Here is a 14,786-nt window from a genome sequence, read left to right as displayed (position 1 = left end):
CTAGTAACTGGACCTGGGGCATAAGACCATACGACATAAGAGCAGAATTAGGCCACTCGGCCCATCAAGTCTGCTCCGCCATTCAATCATGGCTGATATTTTTCTCATCGCCATTCTCCTGCCTTCCCCCCAAAACCCCTGATCCCCTTATTAATCAAGAACCTATCTATCTCTGCCTTAAAGACACTCAGTGATTTGGCCTCCACAGCCTTCTGTGGCAAAGAGTTCCATGGATTCACCACCCTCTGTTATAAAGGATTGGCGCTTTAGTCTGAGATCGTGTCCTCTGCTTCTAGTTTTTCCTAAAAGTGAAAACATCCATCCTCTCCACGTCCACTCTATCCAGGCCACGCAGTATGCTGTAAGTTTCCATAAGATTCCCTCTCATCCTTCTAAACTCCAACGAGTACAGACCCAGAGTCCTCAACCGTTCTCATACAACAAGCTCTTCATTCCAGGGATCATTCTTGTGAACCTCCTCTGGACCCTTTCCAAGGCCAGCACATCCTTCCTTAGATATGGGGCCCCAAACTGCTCACAATGCACAAAATGGGGTCTGACCAGAGCCTTATATGGCCTCAGAAGTACATTGGGGCAGCACGGTAGCATTGTGGATAGCACAATTGCTTCACAGCTCCAGGGTCCCAGGTTCAATTCCGGCTTGGGCCACTGTCTGTGCGGAGTCTGCACATCCTCCCCGTGTGTGCGTGGGTTTCCTCCGGGTGCTCCGGTTTCCTCCCACAGTCCAAAGATGTGTAGGTTAGGTGGATTGGCCATGATAAATTGCCCTTAGTGTCCAAAATTGCTCTTAGTGTTGGGTGGGGTTACTGGGTTATGGGGATAGGGTGGCGGTGTTGACCTTGGGTAGGATGCTCTTTCCAAGAGCCGGTGCAGACTCGATGGGCCGAATGGCCTCCTTCTGCACTGTAAATCCTATGAACCACCCTCTGGCTGAATTCATCCCATTGGTGGCAGAGAAACAGCTGCCCGGGCATCCTATTGGGCTTTGTCCATGTCAGAGTTTATATAGTTCGCTGCCGGGGCAAACAGGGCATCCATGACCTCAGGAATGCGTTTGTGGGCTGTAGCTTGTGATATACCACACCAGTCAGGGCTCAAGCCCTGGAATGATCCTGAGGCATAGAAGCTCAGTGCTGCGGTGACCTTGACGGCAACCGGGAGCGGGTATCCTCCTAACTCCAAAAACTTCCAGACCTTTGCAGGCACCCAGGAAGGCATATCTGCGATGCTGCTATGAAATACCACATGAGACCAAAACGATAATGAAGATTGCGTTGTAATAAATGTATCGCATAAAGCTTCGATGCAACCCAGGATCTGAAAGGGTACTTCCGGAGTTAGAGCTGCTCGAAAATAATGGCATTCTAAATGCGGAAGGTTAAGTCAACTGCATAATTATCTACTATTTGGAATTGTATCGAGAGGTAGTATGTTAGTTTCTCTTACACACTTAGGTTCACCTAGCTAGGAATTCCGCATATGCTGGTATTAAATTATACATTTTACAGGAAAGGATCTCAATGTATCCAAAAATAATAACATCTGGGGGCGCTGTTATTCTGCCTTGTCATTGACAAGTTTAAATTCCAGCTGTTCAAAAACGGTTCATAGGTTTTTAAGATGTTCTGTGCAGCGTTGCAGTCTAGCAGACAACACGGCTTCTTATAGATTACCACATAAGCAAATACCATAAGGAAACGGTAATGATTCATGGTCTACTAAGCAAGACATGTCCCAGTCCTTGTTTAGAGGAATTACGGCTTATAATTCTTGAAGTGGGGATTTGGGGGACAGAAAAGGGGAAATCGTCCCAAAATTGTATGTTTCCAGATGTGCTCCTAAAAAGATTTTCCTGATAAGCAACATCGCAATGTTTTAAAAATCATTCAGTGATTCAAAACACAGGAGAGTTTGGTGAGTATTTCCTGCACTCAAAGTAACTGCTTAAAATGCAGAATTGGTTTTATTAGCAATGTTTTTCAAATATTCGGTCAAGCCCCTGAGCATATCGTCGAGGAATGGAGTGAAGACCAGAAAGATGATTCGACTGGAGTCTAGGCGACCAGTTGACAAGTCTATAACCTGTCACGATTTGTGACTTGTTTTAAAGCTGGGAAAGGTCACTCCTACCTGCAATTTCGCACATCCTATTTAGGATCTGGATGGATGACAGCAAAGCCATTTGAAATCAGTGACTTTTGAAATGTTTATGATTTAGGTGCATTTTATAATAGACTCACCTACCCGTGGAAGTGTCTGAATTTGGGTATAAAGTGCACCCCAACTTTTTTCTAATGGCACATTTGCAGATGTATCTATCAGTTGGATTGAAAGTGTCAGGCTTTTGGTGCTTTGAATGGATTTAAAAAAAAACAATCAATTGATAAAATCTGTCAGTGAGCTGAAATTTCCTCTCCCTTGCTTTTATCGGAGTTATCTCTTCCTCCGAGTGTCCTTCTTTGCCTTTTGGAAGCCTGCAGCTCATCTCCCTAACGACCGTGCGGTTGCTAGGTGATGTCACCCCCTCCCTAGGCTCGGGCTCGGGCGCGGGATGCCGGGCGGTGGTTGCTTGCGGCATTCGGGTGGAGGCAGCCGGCCGGCCGCGGTGGTGGAGGAGGAGGAGGACGACGACGTGGGGACCGATGGAGCGGCAGAAAGAGGCTGGTGGCTGCTGTGGCCAGGCCGGGCCCAGCGGAGAGTGAGAGTCCGTGGACTTGGAGCTGCGGGCGCCATGTGTCGGCCTCTCTGAACAAAAGGTGAGTTAGGAGCCCGGTACCGGCACTGGTAGAGTTGGTGCACGAACCCCACCTCCCTCCCGACCTAGGTCCCTGTCCGTCACATACTCTGGAATCGGAACAAATGAGTTTAAATCTTCCTTTAGGAGAGAGGAAAAAATGTACAATTAAAGCAAATTCCCTAGTGAGAAATTTGTAATAAACCCACATTACAAGTGGGAAAGTATCAGTTGTATCCCATGCATTTTCTTACAATGCACCTTTTCTGGCATGGCAAGTACCCCTATTTTCATTGAATAATGCTGCACAGAAGGAGGCCAGGCCACATGCCCAGTACTGGATCTTTGGGTAGAGTTAACTAACTAGTTCCACTCTCCTCCATAGGCTGCATATTTTTTCACGGCAATCAACAATAGTTTTATGGTCATTAGACGTTTAATTGCATCATCTGCCAGTGATGGGATTTGAACTCGAATCAATATCTTGGGTCTCTGGATTACTAGTCCAGTGATAACACCACTATGCCACTGCCCACAGTGTTTTCCCCTAAAGTATTGATCCAATTGAATGCTATTGTTGAATCTGCTTCTGCCTCCCTTTCAGACAGTTTATTCCAGATCACAACTCAGGGTGACCAACTCTGGTCAAAAAAAAGGGACACTTCACTATTAGCATACTGGTGAACCTTGACAGCAGGGCTGACAAACCTATGTGTGGGATGGGGTGGAACCTGTGGGCAGGGGTGGTCAAACTTTAAGAACAGGAGGATGCAGGCACGCGATACACCCCAATTCTGATACTTTTGCCTGCCAGATCTGTCATAATATACACCAGTATATCATGGTGCAGACACACACCGATGGACACACAGTGGGACCAATCAACATACACAACACCGCAGCCAATCACCAGTGAGAGCACACGCACTATAAAGACAGGGGGCATCAGAGTTCCCGCTCATTCGAGTAGCAGCTAGCTAGGAGCACAGAGCTCACATCCTGCAACACAGACATTCACCATGTGCTGAGTGCATCAACTGGTTAGGACAAGGCAAAGGTCTTTAGTTAAAGCTAGTATTGTATTTATCCACAGTTCAAGTATGTTTAAATAGTTAACCTTTTAATAAAATAGTGTTGCACTACTTCAAGTGTTGGTGACCTGTATGTGATCCAGAGCACCCAACACATCAAGATCCACTCCCTGGACATCTGCAGGACAGTCCCGAACATCAACTGTGAACCTGCCGCACCTGATACGTGCACAAATAAAACTCCCCAGAAATCTGGTAGAAAACATGTCCCAGGAAAGCCTAATCCAAGATCTGGGATGAAAAGCAGAACTGCAGTACAGTACAGTCCTGGGAAATCTGGGACAGTTGGTCACCCCGTGACAACTCTGCATGAAAAAATAAGTTTTCCTTCTGTCATCTCTTTTTTTCAATTCTCTTAAATCGGCTGCTGGTAACAAACCTCTGCCACTGGAAACAGTTTCTCCTTCTGTTAAAGCCCTTCATGATTTTGAACATCTTTGTCAAATATCTTCTTAAACTCTATGTTGTAAGGAGAACAATCCAAACTTCTCCAGCTCTAATTCCTGATACCATTCCAATAAACCTCTTCGCCATCCTCTCTAAGGCCTTCCCATCCTTTCTAAAGTTGGTGCCCACACTACTTCAGTTGAGGCCAAACCAGTGTTTTAATAAGTGTGATCAAACAATTTTCTTTTCATTTAAAGCGTCCGGGAAGAAATTGGGTATTGGATTCAGTCTCAATTTCCGTACTTTCGTATTCAATACACTGCTCTGGAAGTACTGCTGGGCAATTTGACAAGGGAACCCAGTGAAACCTTCGTAACATGAGAAAATCCTTTTAAGTCATCTCAACAATAACAGCTCTTTAACAGATGAGCTCATGAACTCCTTTTAGTTAAAAGATTAACAGTAATGTTAACCGTGACTGCATTTCAGAGTAATTAATTGTACATGAAATATCTTAGGATGTTTTGAGCGATATGATCATGTGTCGTAAGAATGCAAGTTCTTAATTTGTTCAAGCCATTAAAGAAGGAATATTTCACACTTTATTGTGGAGTTGCACCAACTGATAGACGATAGCTCCGCTCCAACTCTCCTGATTTGGATGGTTCAGTGCGACACTTTACTGTCTGTTTATGGAAGACTCGGCCAATAATTTGGATTGCATTATGGTTCTGTTGTCCTTCTACCTATTTGTGTTTTGTTTACAGACTTTTTGGTTGCTTCTTGGCAGGGAAACTTAATCACTACTCATGTACTTATGTTAAATTTGTATAGAACCTTGGTTGGGCCCCACTTAGGGTGCTGTGCACAGTTCTGATATCTGTACTACAAAAAGTATACTGACTGGCACTGGAGGAGCAATAAAAGTGCAAGGATTGAGACCAGAACTGAGACTCAACAGGATGGTGGCTGAGGGGTGACCAAACACTGGTCTTTAAAAATTAAGAGACGGTTTAGTCACTGTAGAGAAAATGGTTCTGTTTCTGGGGAATCCAAAACTAGCGATCATAAATATAAAATAGTCATGAATCCAATAAGATTTTGGGTCAGAATTCTTCAGCTAGAGAGTGATTAGAATGTGAAACTTGCTATAACATGGAATAGTTGATGCAAATGGTATAGATATGTTTAAGAGGAAGCTGGATAAGTACATAAGGGAGAAAGCAATCAAAGGTTATGGGCTCGGATTGGGGGAAACATGGTGGGATGAGCCTTGTTTGCAGTATGAATGCCGGACTAGACCCAGGTCCAAATGGCTTGTTCTATATTATGTTATATAGAGTTATTACATTGTACAAAGAGGTTAATGTGCACCCATGTTGAGAATATCCCATTGGTTTAGAAGAATTGGGAAATTGGAATTAACAAATACAGCTGATGTTGAATTGTTGCTGAGTTTGTGACGCACCTCAGCAACACCCAATTCTCAGGTGAGCTTATTCTCTATTTATGCTAGTCACCTCAATACTTACGTCGTCAACACTTGTTTTAAGAAAATCATCACTAGTAGGACTGTACGTCAGAATACTACCTTGTAGATCAAGTGTTTTGGGATGGTTTGTGAGAAATGATTGGTGTGGTATAAATTCAAGTTAAATATTCTTCCTTAAGGAATAAATTGAGCACCATATCCATTTTAAACTCCTGTACATCTTTTGATAGGCTCATTTCTAAACCAAAGACTTGGTTTCTGTCTGTCAGCTAGAGGTGGACATTAAAGGCCCCCAGCAATTGAAATAAAAACTGAAAATGCAAGGAAACAGCTCAAGCATCTGAAGAAGAGTAAACAGTGTCCCTGCTGTTCTGACTACATTCCTTCCTCAACCAATAAGACTAGAGAAATACGCCTGACGTTGCTAGTGCAGAATTAACATTGCGTTGTCTGGTATGGATAGCATTAGCTATGAGAAGAGGTTGGGTTTGTTCTCACTGGAACGACGGAGGTCGAGGGGCGACCTGATAGAAGTCTACAAAATTATGAGGGGCATGGACAGAGTGGATAGTCAGAAGCTTTATCCCAGGGTGAAGCAGTCAATTACTAGGGGACATAGGTTTAAGGTGCAAGGGACAAAATTTAGAAGAGATGTATGAGGGAAGTTTTTTACACAAGAGGGCAGTGGGTGCCTGGAACTTGCTGCCGGAGAAGTGGTGGAACCAGGTACAATAGTGATGTTTGGGGCAGCACGGTGGCGCAGTGGGTTAGCCTTGCAGCCTCACTGCGCCGAGGTCCCAGGTTCGATCCTGGCTCTGGGTCACTGTTCGTGTAGAGTTTGCACATTCTCCCCATGTTTGCATGGGTTTAGCCCCCACAACCCAAAGATGTGCAGGGTAGGTGGATTGGCCACGCTATATTGCCCCTTAATTGGAAAAAATGAATTGGGTCCTCTAAATTTATTTTTAAAAATGAAAAAAAAATAGTAACGTTTAAGGAGCTTCTTGACAAATACATGAACATGAAGGATACAGAGGGATATGGACCCCAGAAGTGCAGAAGGTTTTAGGTTAGACAGGCAGCATGGTTAGCACAGGCTTAGAGGGCCAAAGGGCCTTACTTTTGTTTGGCTACATAACAGCTGCTAGTAATGTGTCAGATGTCCTTTAAAATCTTTTGATTACTTGCCTTTATTTAGTTCTTTATGTATCAATGTTGCAATTGGATGAGTTGGTAAAGTCAGGCTCTTTGAAGCTATTTAGAATTCTTTGGTATTCCTGCACATTCAAATTTTTGTTAGGTATATACTCTGACGTAGTTTAGCAAGTCTGTGATGGGAATAAGTGCAATTCCAGATGAACAATTCAAGCTAACTTTAAACAGTTTGATTCAGTTACCGCTGAATAGTTTGGTTTTTTAATACAAGTGTATTTTGTACCACCCTAAAGAGTATTGTTGCCCTGTGGAGGATCTTCCTCGGCTACTAATGAAGATTACCAACACAGTAAACCTAAATGGTTGTTTTTGCATTTCCGTGCACTTCCACTCCTTAACTAGGAGAGCAGGAAGTTCTCATTTCTCCCTCAACTAATGTAATAACAACAGCTTGCATTTGTATAGTGCCTTTAACATGATAAGGGATCCCAGTTATTTTGCAGGAATGTCAACTTAAAATTTGACACCGAGCCACAAGATGACCAAATGCTTGATCATAAAGATAGGTATCTTAAAGACGAGAAAGCGAGAGAAGTTTCAGAAGGAATTCCAGAGCGGAGTCTAGACAACTGAAGGCACGGCTGACAACAGTGGGGTGAAAGAAGTCGGTGTAGCGTAATAGGCCAGACTTGGAGGAACACTGAGTTCTTGAAGTATTGTAGGGCTGGAGGAAGTTACAGAAATATGGAGGGGCAGGCGATGGATAGATTTGAGAACAGAGTTGACCATTTTAAATGTGAGGTCCTGCTGGACTGGGAGCCAGTGTAAGTCAATTAGCATAGGTGATGCTGAACAGTATTTGGATGTGAGTTAGGATTCAGGCAACAAGGTTCTGGATGAGTTTTAAGTTTACTGAGGGTAGAAGATAGGAGGCTTTTTAAGAGAGCATTGAATTAGTGTAGTCCAGAAGTAACAAAGTATTGATGAGGGTTTAATTTGCAGATGGATTGAGGCAGATGCAAAGCTGGGTAATATTACGGAGATTGCAGCCTTAGTGATGAGAACGTGGAACGCAAGTTTAGGATTAAATAGGACACAAAAAGGTTTAGCTTCAGATAGTGGTGGGGGGGTGGCGGAATAGAATTCAAAGATTAGAATCCAGAAAGTGCATAAGGAGGCCACTTCAATACTGGATGTCTAAACAGCCAACCCTCCGAAAGAGCACCCCACTCGGCCCCATCCTCAGCCCATCTCCGCAACCCCACCCAACCTTTTAAAAAAATTTGTTCATGGCGTTGCAGGCTGTGCCAGCATTTATTGCCCATCCCTAATTGCCCTTGAGGGGCAACCTACACATCTCTGGACATTAAGGGGCAATTTTAGCATGGTCAATCCACCTAACCTGCCCATCTTTGGACTGTGTGGGAGGAAACCAGAGCATCTGGAGGAAGCCCACACAGACATGGGGAGAATGTCAGTACGGTAGCATAGTGGTTAGCACAATGACTACACAGCGCCAGGGTCCCTGGTTCGATTCCTGGCTTGGGTCACTGTCTGTGCGGAGTCTGCACGTTCTCTCCGTGTCTGCGTGGGTTTCCTCCGGGTGCTCCGGATTCCTCCCACCAGTCCCGAAAGACGTGCTATTAGGTAATTTGGACATTCTGAATTCTCCCTCCATGTACCTGAACAGGTGCTGGAATGTGGCGACGAGGGGATTTTCACAGTAACTTCATTGCAGTGTTAATGTAAGCCTACTTGTGACAATAAAGATTATTATTATGTGCAAACTCCACACAGACAGTTACCCAAGGCTGGAATTGAACCCGGGTCCATGGTGCTGTAAGGCAGCAGTGCTAACCACTGTGCCGCCTCCTAATGTCTAGGAAATGGAGTTTGTGGCAGGAACTGAAGACAGTTTCTTTGATCTTCCTGTTACCTAAGCGAGGGGAAATCTCTGCTCATTCAATACTGGGTGTCTAACTAGCCTGATTATCAGAGACATTGTAGGGTTCAAGCGAGATGGAGCAAAGATAGAGTTGTTTATTGTCAGGATATTTGTGGAATCTGATTTGTTTTCAGATGATGTTGCTAAGAGACAGCATGCAGGTGAGAAATAGAATGGGGCACAGGATAAATCCTTTGGGGATCTCAGAGAAATGATGCAGAAGTGGGAAGATAAGCCATTGCAAGAGATTCTCTGGCTGTTACTGGATAGACAAGAATGAAGCCAGGTGAGGATTGTCCCACCCTGCTGGGCAAAGGTGGAGAAATGTTGGGGGGAGAGGGTGGTGGGGTCAACTGTGTCAAAAGCTACAGACAGGTCAGGAATAATGAGGAGCGATTGTGTAAAGTTAATTGTGCCAGATTAACTGGCGGCCTCACTAATTTGTGCTGGCGTGATGAAAAGCACTATATAAATCCACGTACTTCTTGCTGCAAAGTAGTTCAGTTGGTACAGTTGCATGATGTAAGTGCACTCTAAAACATTTTTGTGAAAAGAGTTGCTGTTGCTCTGCAACCTGAGCTGCTTGTTATTCCTCCTACTTAATTGTTTATGACACCGCTTTGATCAATGAGTTGGAAATGAACAGACAGAATTGGGTGAGTTATTTTTCACAGTTGCTGCTGATCAAGCATTCAGAGGAGGTCCTCTGACCACTTGTTGGATTGGCTCACTACTTCACATCTATGTAGATCACAGGGATTTCCTAATGAACTAAACATGCAAATACCCAGAAGCGATGAAGTGAACCAGCAGAAGCCAAATTAATGGTTCTGAGCAAACGTTTGAGTTGTACCTGGTGTCGTGCTTGCACATTTGTATATTCTAGCTGTTTCTGAAGAGTGATGTTTTTTGTCCCAAAGCCAAGTGCAATGAATGAGTAGTTAAAAACAAGAGTCTAATCAAGTACTGTAAATGCTCTGACATTCTGATAACTTATTCAGATGAAAGGAGTGCTGCTTCTTTTTAGACAATATAAAACATAGCTATGTCTTTACGAAATCAAGTTTATTTTTAAAAGACATTGGTGATCTTGTATTTGTAACAACTCGAAAATGTCTTCCCGAAGATAATGGCTGGAATTCTCCGGCCGCTCGTTGGCAGTGGGATTCTCTGCTCTTGCCGGCAGTGCACCCCTGCCTGTGGGTTTCCCGGCGGCATGGGGTGGCTGCAATGGGGGTTCCCATTGACAGCGGCAGGAACACAGAATCCTGCCACCAGTGAACGGCGCGCCGCCTCCCTTTACTGAGAAACGTGCGTCTGGGAGGCTGGAAAATCCAGCCCAGGCTTCCTACAGAAACAATTCCTTCCAGGCACCCAATTCTGCCTGTGTATGTTACTGTCCCACCACCCGGATACAGTTCAAATAGCTAACTTGACTGAATCTAATTCTAGAAGTCAAAAGCTTCATCCATATTGCCTCCAGGTCTGTATTTGTCAGCATACGTAATTTATGGAGCCTATTCTCATAACTAAGATCTCACAGACATGGTATCATTCTAGTTGCCTTGATTTTCACCTCACCCACATCCTCAATAACCCTCATCACATGTGAAGATCAGAAATGGACAGATTAAGCCAAATGTAGACATAATGGAAGTGTGCTTTCTCTTGCCAAAGAACAATATTTTTCACTCCGTTTGTTTTGGGTCTATTCATTTGCTTTAAAAATGGACATAATGGGTGGGATTCTCCGTCGGCCGACGCTGGAATTGGGATATACGATTGGGCGGATTTTTGGTTTTGATGCTGAAATCGTGGCGGGTGCCGGTTTAATGCCAAATCGCAATTCTCCATCACCTCGACAGCTGCGTCAATGTGTTCCACTCCGCACATACGGTAAATGCCATTGATATTAGCGGGCCTGACCCGATATTCTCTGGGGCCTCTGCAATTCTCCGCCTCCACTGGGGGGGAATGCCCGACGGCGAGGTTCACTTGTGCTTTTAAATAGGGAAACGGGCGACGTGGCTGATGAGGGAGAGAGAGGAGGTAGGATACGGAAGGGCACAACCATGTACTGGCTGGTAGGGGGAGGGTAATAGTTGACGGGGGGGGGGGACAGTTGTGGGGTCGGGGTGACCATGGGTCTGGTGTGGTGCCCATGGCACGGACTGCCATTGCCGCGGAAGGCTGACTTTGGATGAGACGAGGTTCTGTCTCCCTGTTCAGATGTATGCAGAGGTTTCTATGCTGCTATTTGAAAAAGAGCATGGGTCCCCTGGAAATATACATCCCTGAACTAACATCAGTAAAATACATCTCTCTGCTGTTTGTGCACAAAATTGGCTAAATAATACTACACTTAAAAGTAATTAATTGGCGTTAGCAACATTTTGATGACTCAGTGGCACTACAGTAATGCAACCTCTTTCTTTGTGATTTTATAAGTTTGTCTAATGGTCTCTTTTTAATTCATAGGTGACTATGGAGATCAGTGGTCTCCCACTGGAGTTGTGGCGCCTGATTCTGGCTTATTTACCTCTCCCAGACCTGGGCCGCTGCTGCGTGGTGTGCAGAGCCTGGCACGAACTGATTATCAGCCTGGATAATACCCGTTGGAGACAGCTGTGTCTTGGATGTAGTGAGTGCAAACACCCAAACTGGCCTAATCATCCTGATGTTGAGCCCCATTCCTGGCGGGAGGCTTTTAAACAACACTACTTATCTTCAAAAATCTGGACCAGGAATGCCCAGGATCTGGAATCCTCAAACTGCTTGTATTTATTTAGGCGGAAGAAGGATAGAAAAACTATATTTGTTGGCCCAACAAGTGAACATGTAAACCTCCGGAGTGCCTTAGCAGTTGCCAATGTGTATGATAAGATTATTATTTCCCCTGGAGTATATGAAGAACAGAATGAAGTGACGTTAAAGGTCCCTGTGGAAATAATTGGACATGGAAAGCTAGGGGATGTGGCACTCCTCATTAGTTTCGACCAACATTGTTCAACAGTACGGCTATGCAACCTGGTCCTCATGCCCGCATGGTTCACACCTGTTGTGTACAAGGTGAGCACCCGTTCTAGAATATCTAGTAGGAACTTAAGCAATCTTTAACTAATGTTTCACCCCAATGTGAGTGGGCACTGCTGATAACTGGCCAGCACCGTCAGCTGTTCTCCATTTCCTGCACCAGCTACACTGTGTCCCTGAGTCAGTTTGCAGTTTAACGTCAACCTTGTGCTGCAGGCTGATTCACAATAGGAGTTAGACTGAATATCGTACGGAAGATCATTGCAACCAGCAGAGGAGATGATTGTCCTGGTAGTCGTGGATTTGAAACCGGGTTTGAGAGGTTAAAGACTAGTGTTTGATCTAATGTAGACCCCAGTCCCATGAAAATGTCTTGAAGTGAGAAACCTTTTACCTAGAGTGCAGTTTCATAATGGCCAGTGATCATCCAGCAGCTATACACGAGAGTGCGTGCTGAAAAGAAAAGTTGAGTGAATGCAACAAAGGCTCTGGTTGTCTGGTCTTTCTTGAAGCTGCTGGTTTACGGATTTAATAAACTACATGCTCAATCTATATTGCTTGTACTTTTTGAAACATCCAGTTTCCTGCAGCTAAGAGCTTTGTGTGGTTCAGGCTACTGCAGTGATATAAACCTGCCAGACATTAGATCCTTTTGCCTCCTTGCCAGGTAATGGTGCAGATTAAATCTGTAGGGGGGATGTGGAGGAAGCGGGCTGTGTTGACCGATGCTGGATGTCTGCATTTTTATACTGAACCTCTTGCCAACTGGTAAAGAAAGGTCTGCAAATTTAAGGTTCCTCGCAGTATTTTTGGTATATGGAGTTGCCTTCTGAAAACCAATAACATAAGAAAGCCACAAGATCTTTCAAACCGTATATGTTAGATACAGGGTATCAATATAACTTAAGCTGTAACTTTATTCCTGTTCAAGGTAGGGAGAGAACTAACGTTTGGCCAAATTTCACCATTTGTCAATATTTTGTTTGACAGTTTTTTAATGCAAAGTTGCCCTGTATACCAATGATGTAAACTGATTTCCCCCACAGTTATTCGCATAATTTGAGGATATGATTTGCACTTTTTTGCACTGTTCAAAACGGTGTAATTTTCAAGACTGAGATTGATCGATTTATGTTGGGTAACGGTTGATATGGATCAAAGGGAGGTTAATGAAATGGAGAAAAAAAATGAAGTGAAAATTGCTTATTGTCACAAGTAAGCTTCAAATGAAGTTACTGTGAAAAGCCCCTAGTCGCCACATTCCGGCACCTGTTCGAGGAGGCTGGTACGGGAATTGAACCGTGCTGCTGGCCTGCCTTGGTCTGCTTTAAAAGCCAGCTATATAGCCCTGTGCTAAACCAGCACTTATGGAGTTGAACTACAGGTCAGCCATGATCTAATCGAACGTTGGAGCAGGTTTGAAGATCTGAAAGGTCGACTCCTATTCCTCAGTTCCGTAGTGTAGAGCATTTGGGATGGCCCAGTATATAGGTGGTGTCCTTCAGTCCTGTGACCTATACATGATAACTTGGTGCGCTGTAGAAAAGTAATCAAAAACGTTATTAATTTGATGTAGCTGAATATTTCCTAGTTGACACTGTCTTGTTGCTGATATACCGCAAATAGTCATGTTAAATAAATCATGAATTAATAACCTAATTTAAATTAACAATTCAAATCAGTTTACTGGATTAGTGATTATAAACCTCTCTAAATGTCAATAGTCATTTGACTTGTAGTTAAGCTCAGCCAGTAGCTTGTCAAATTTAATTCCGATAATGCACTGTCAATAAATAGTCAAACATCATATTAAAAGGTGACGATGTGGCCTTATTGGAACTTGGTCACTGTGGAGAAGTTGAATAATAGCTTGAGGAAAATCTTATTTTGTTGCATTTTTAAGCACAAAAAGGAGTGCACAGACAAACAATTTGAACTTTGCGTTCCTGTGAGCAGTTTGAAATACATCATTGAAATATAACGTATGGAATTGAAATAAACATTTGGCCTATCTGGGGGCAACTATAAAGCGGACCATGTCCAACTAATGCTATTATGAATCTCCTAAACTTATTTAGTCTCCTGAATAATCAATCACATATAAAATGTTTGGATAATTAAAACATTTCTTTCTGATATCAAAAGCCAATCAGCCAGAAGTTCAATATGTTACCTATTTTTGGCTGATTGCATTCCAGTGACCGTTGGTCTATGGCCATGCTCCATTTGAGAGTGTGGTGGAAGGCGGAGGCATTTGGGAAGAAGCATGAATGACTAAAAGAGTGGATAGGGGAGTGAGATGTAGGCCAATGCCAAACAAACAAAGGGCTGTGTAAAGAGCTGCTGAAATTGGGTGCAGCAAGGCCACAAAGTAAACAAGGATGGGAATCTTAAAACCAATTCATTGGGGATGGAGTGCAGTTTGATGGGAGCGTGGGACTTTACATGGGTGAGCACACAAGTTGTAATATTCTGTAGGAATTATAATCTCTGGCGCATGCAAGTAAGTGGATGTTTGCAAGAGCAGTGCTTGAGAAATTGAATGCAGAGGCGATAAGGGTGTGGGTTGTGCTTTTCATAATGTCAAAGGCAGACTGGAGCAAAGATGGAAGAAAGTAGAATTGGTAATAGTTTAGATGTGGAAAAAGAAAGTAATATAGAAAGGAAGAGAGCAGTTTTTTGCCACTTCCTTGAAAACTGTTTATAACAAAGTGTTAATGGAGAGTTTTGATTAAGGGTGACATGGTGGCACAGTGGTTAGCACTGCTGCCTCACAGCTCCAGGGACCCGGGTTCAATTCCAACCTCGGGGACTGTCTGTGTGGAGTTTGCACTTTCTCCCCATGTCTGCTTGGGTTTCCTCCGGGTGCTCCGGTTTCCTCCCAAAGAGATGCAGGTTAGGCAGATTGGCCATGTTAAATTGCCCTTA

The 14,786-nt window shown here is 43.8% G+C and overlaps 1 protein-coding gene across 2 annotated transcripts in view; it reads left to right on the top strand.

Annotated features, from left to right (window-relative positions):
* Positions 1-2,536: 2,536 nt before the first annotated feature.
* The window catches only part of fbxo10 (F-box protein 10), a 63,313-nt gene continuing 51,063 nt past the window's right edge, over positions 2,537-14,786 (top strand). The window contains exons 1-2 of one of the 2 annotated variants that reach the window (XM_072517004.1): positions 2,537-2,777; positions 11,304-11,894. In XM_072517004.1, the coding sequence (XP_072373105.1) occupies positions 11,310-11,894 (585 nt within the window). In that variant the 5' untranslated portion in view covers positions 2,537-2,777; positions 11,304-11,309. The remainder of the gene's footprint in view (positions 2,778-11,303; positions 11,895-14,786) is intronic. The other variant, XM_072517003.1, reaches the window with a different exon arrangement.

The sequence above is a fragment of the Scyliorhinus torazame genome, chromosome 9, assembly GCF_047496885.1.
Source record: "Scyliorhinus torazame isolate Kashiwa2021f chromosome 9, sScyTor2.1, whole genome shotgun sequence".
Taxonomy (NCBI): Eukaryota; Metazoa; Chordata; class Chondrichthyes; order Carcharhiniformes; family Scyliorhinidae; genus Scyliorhinus; species Scyliorhinus torazame.
Note: the sequence above shows the minus strand (reverse complement) of the source record. Positions and strands in the feature narration are given on the sequence as shown.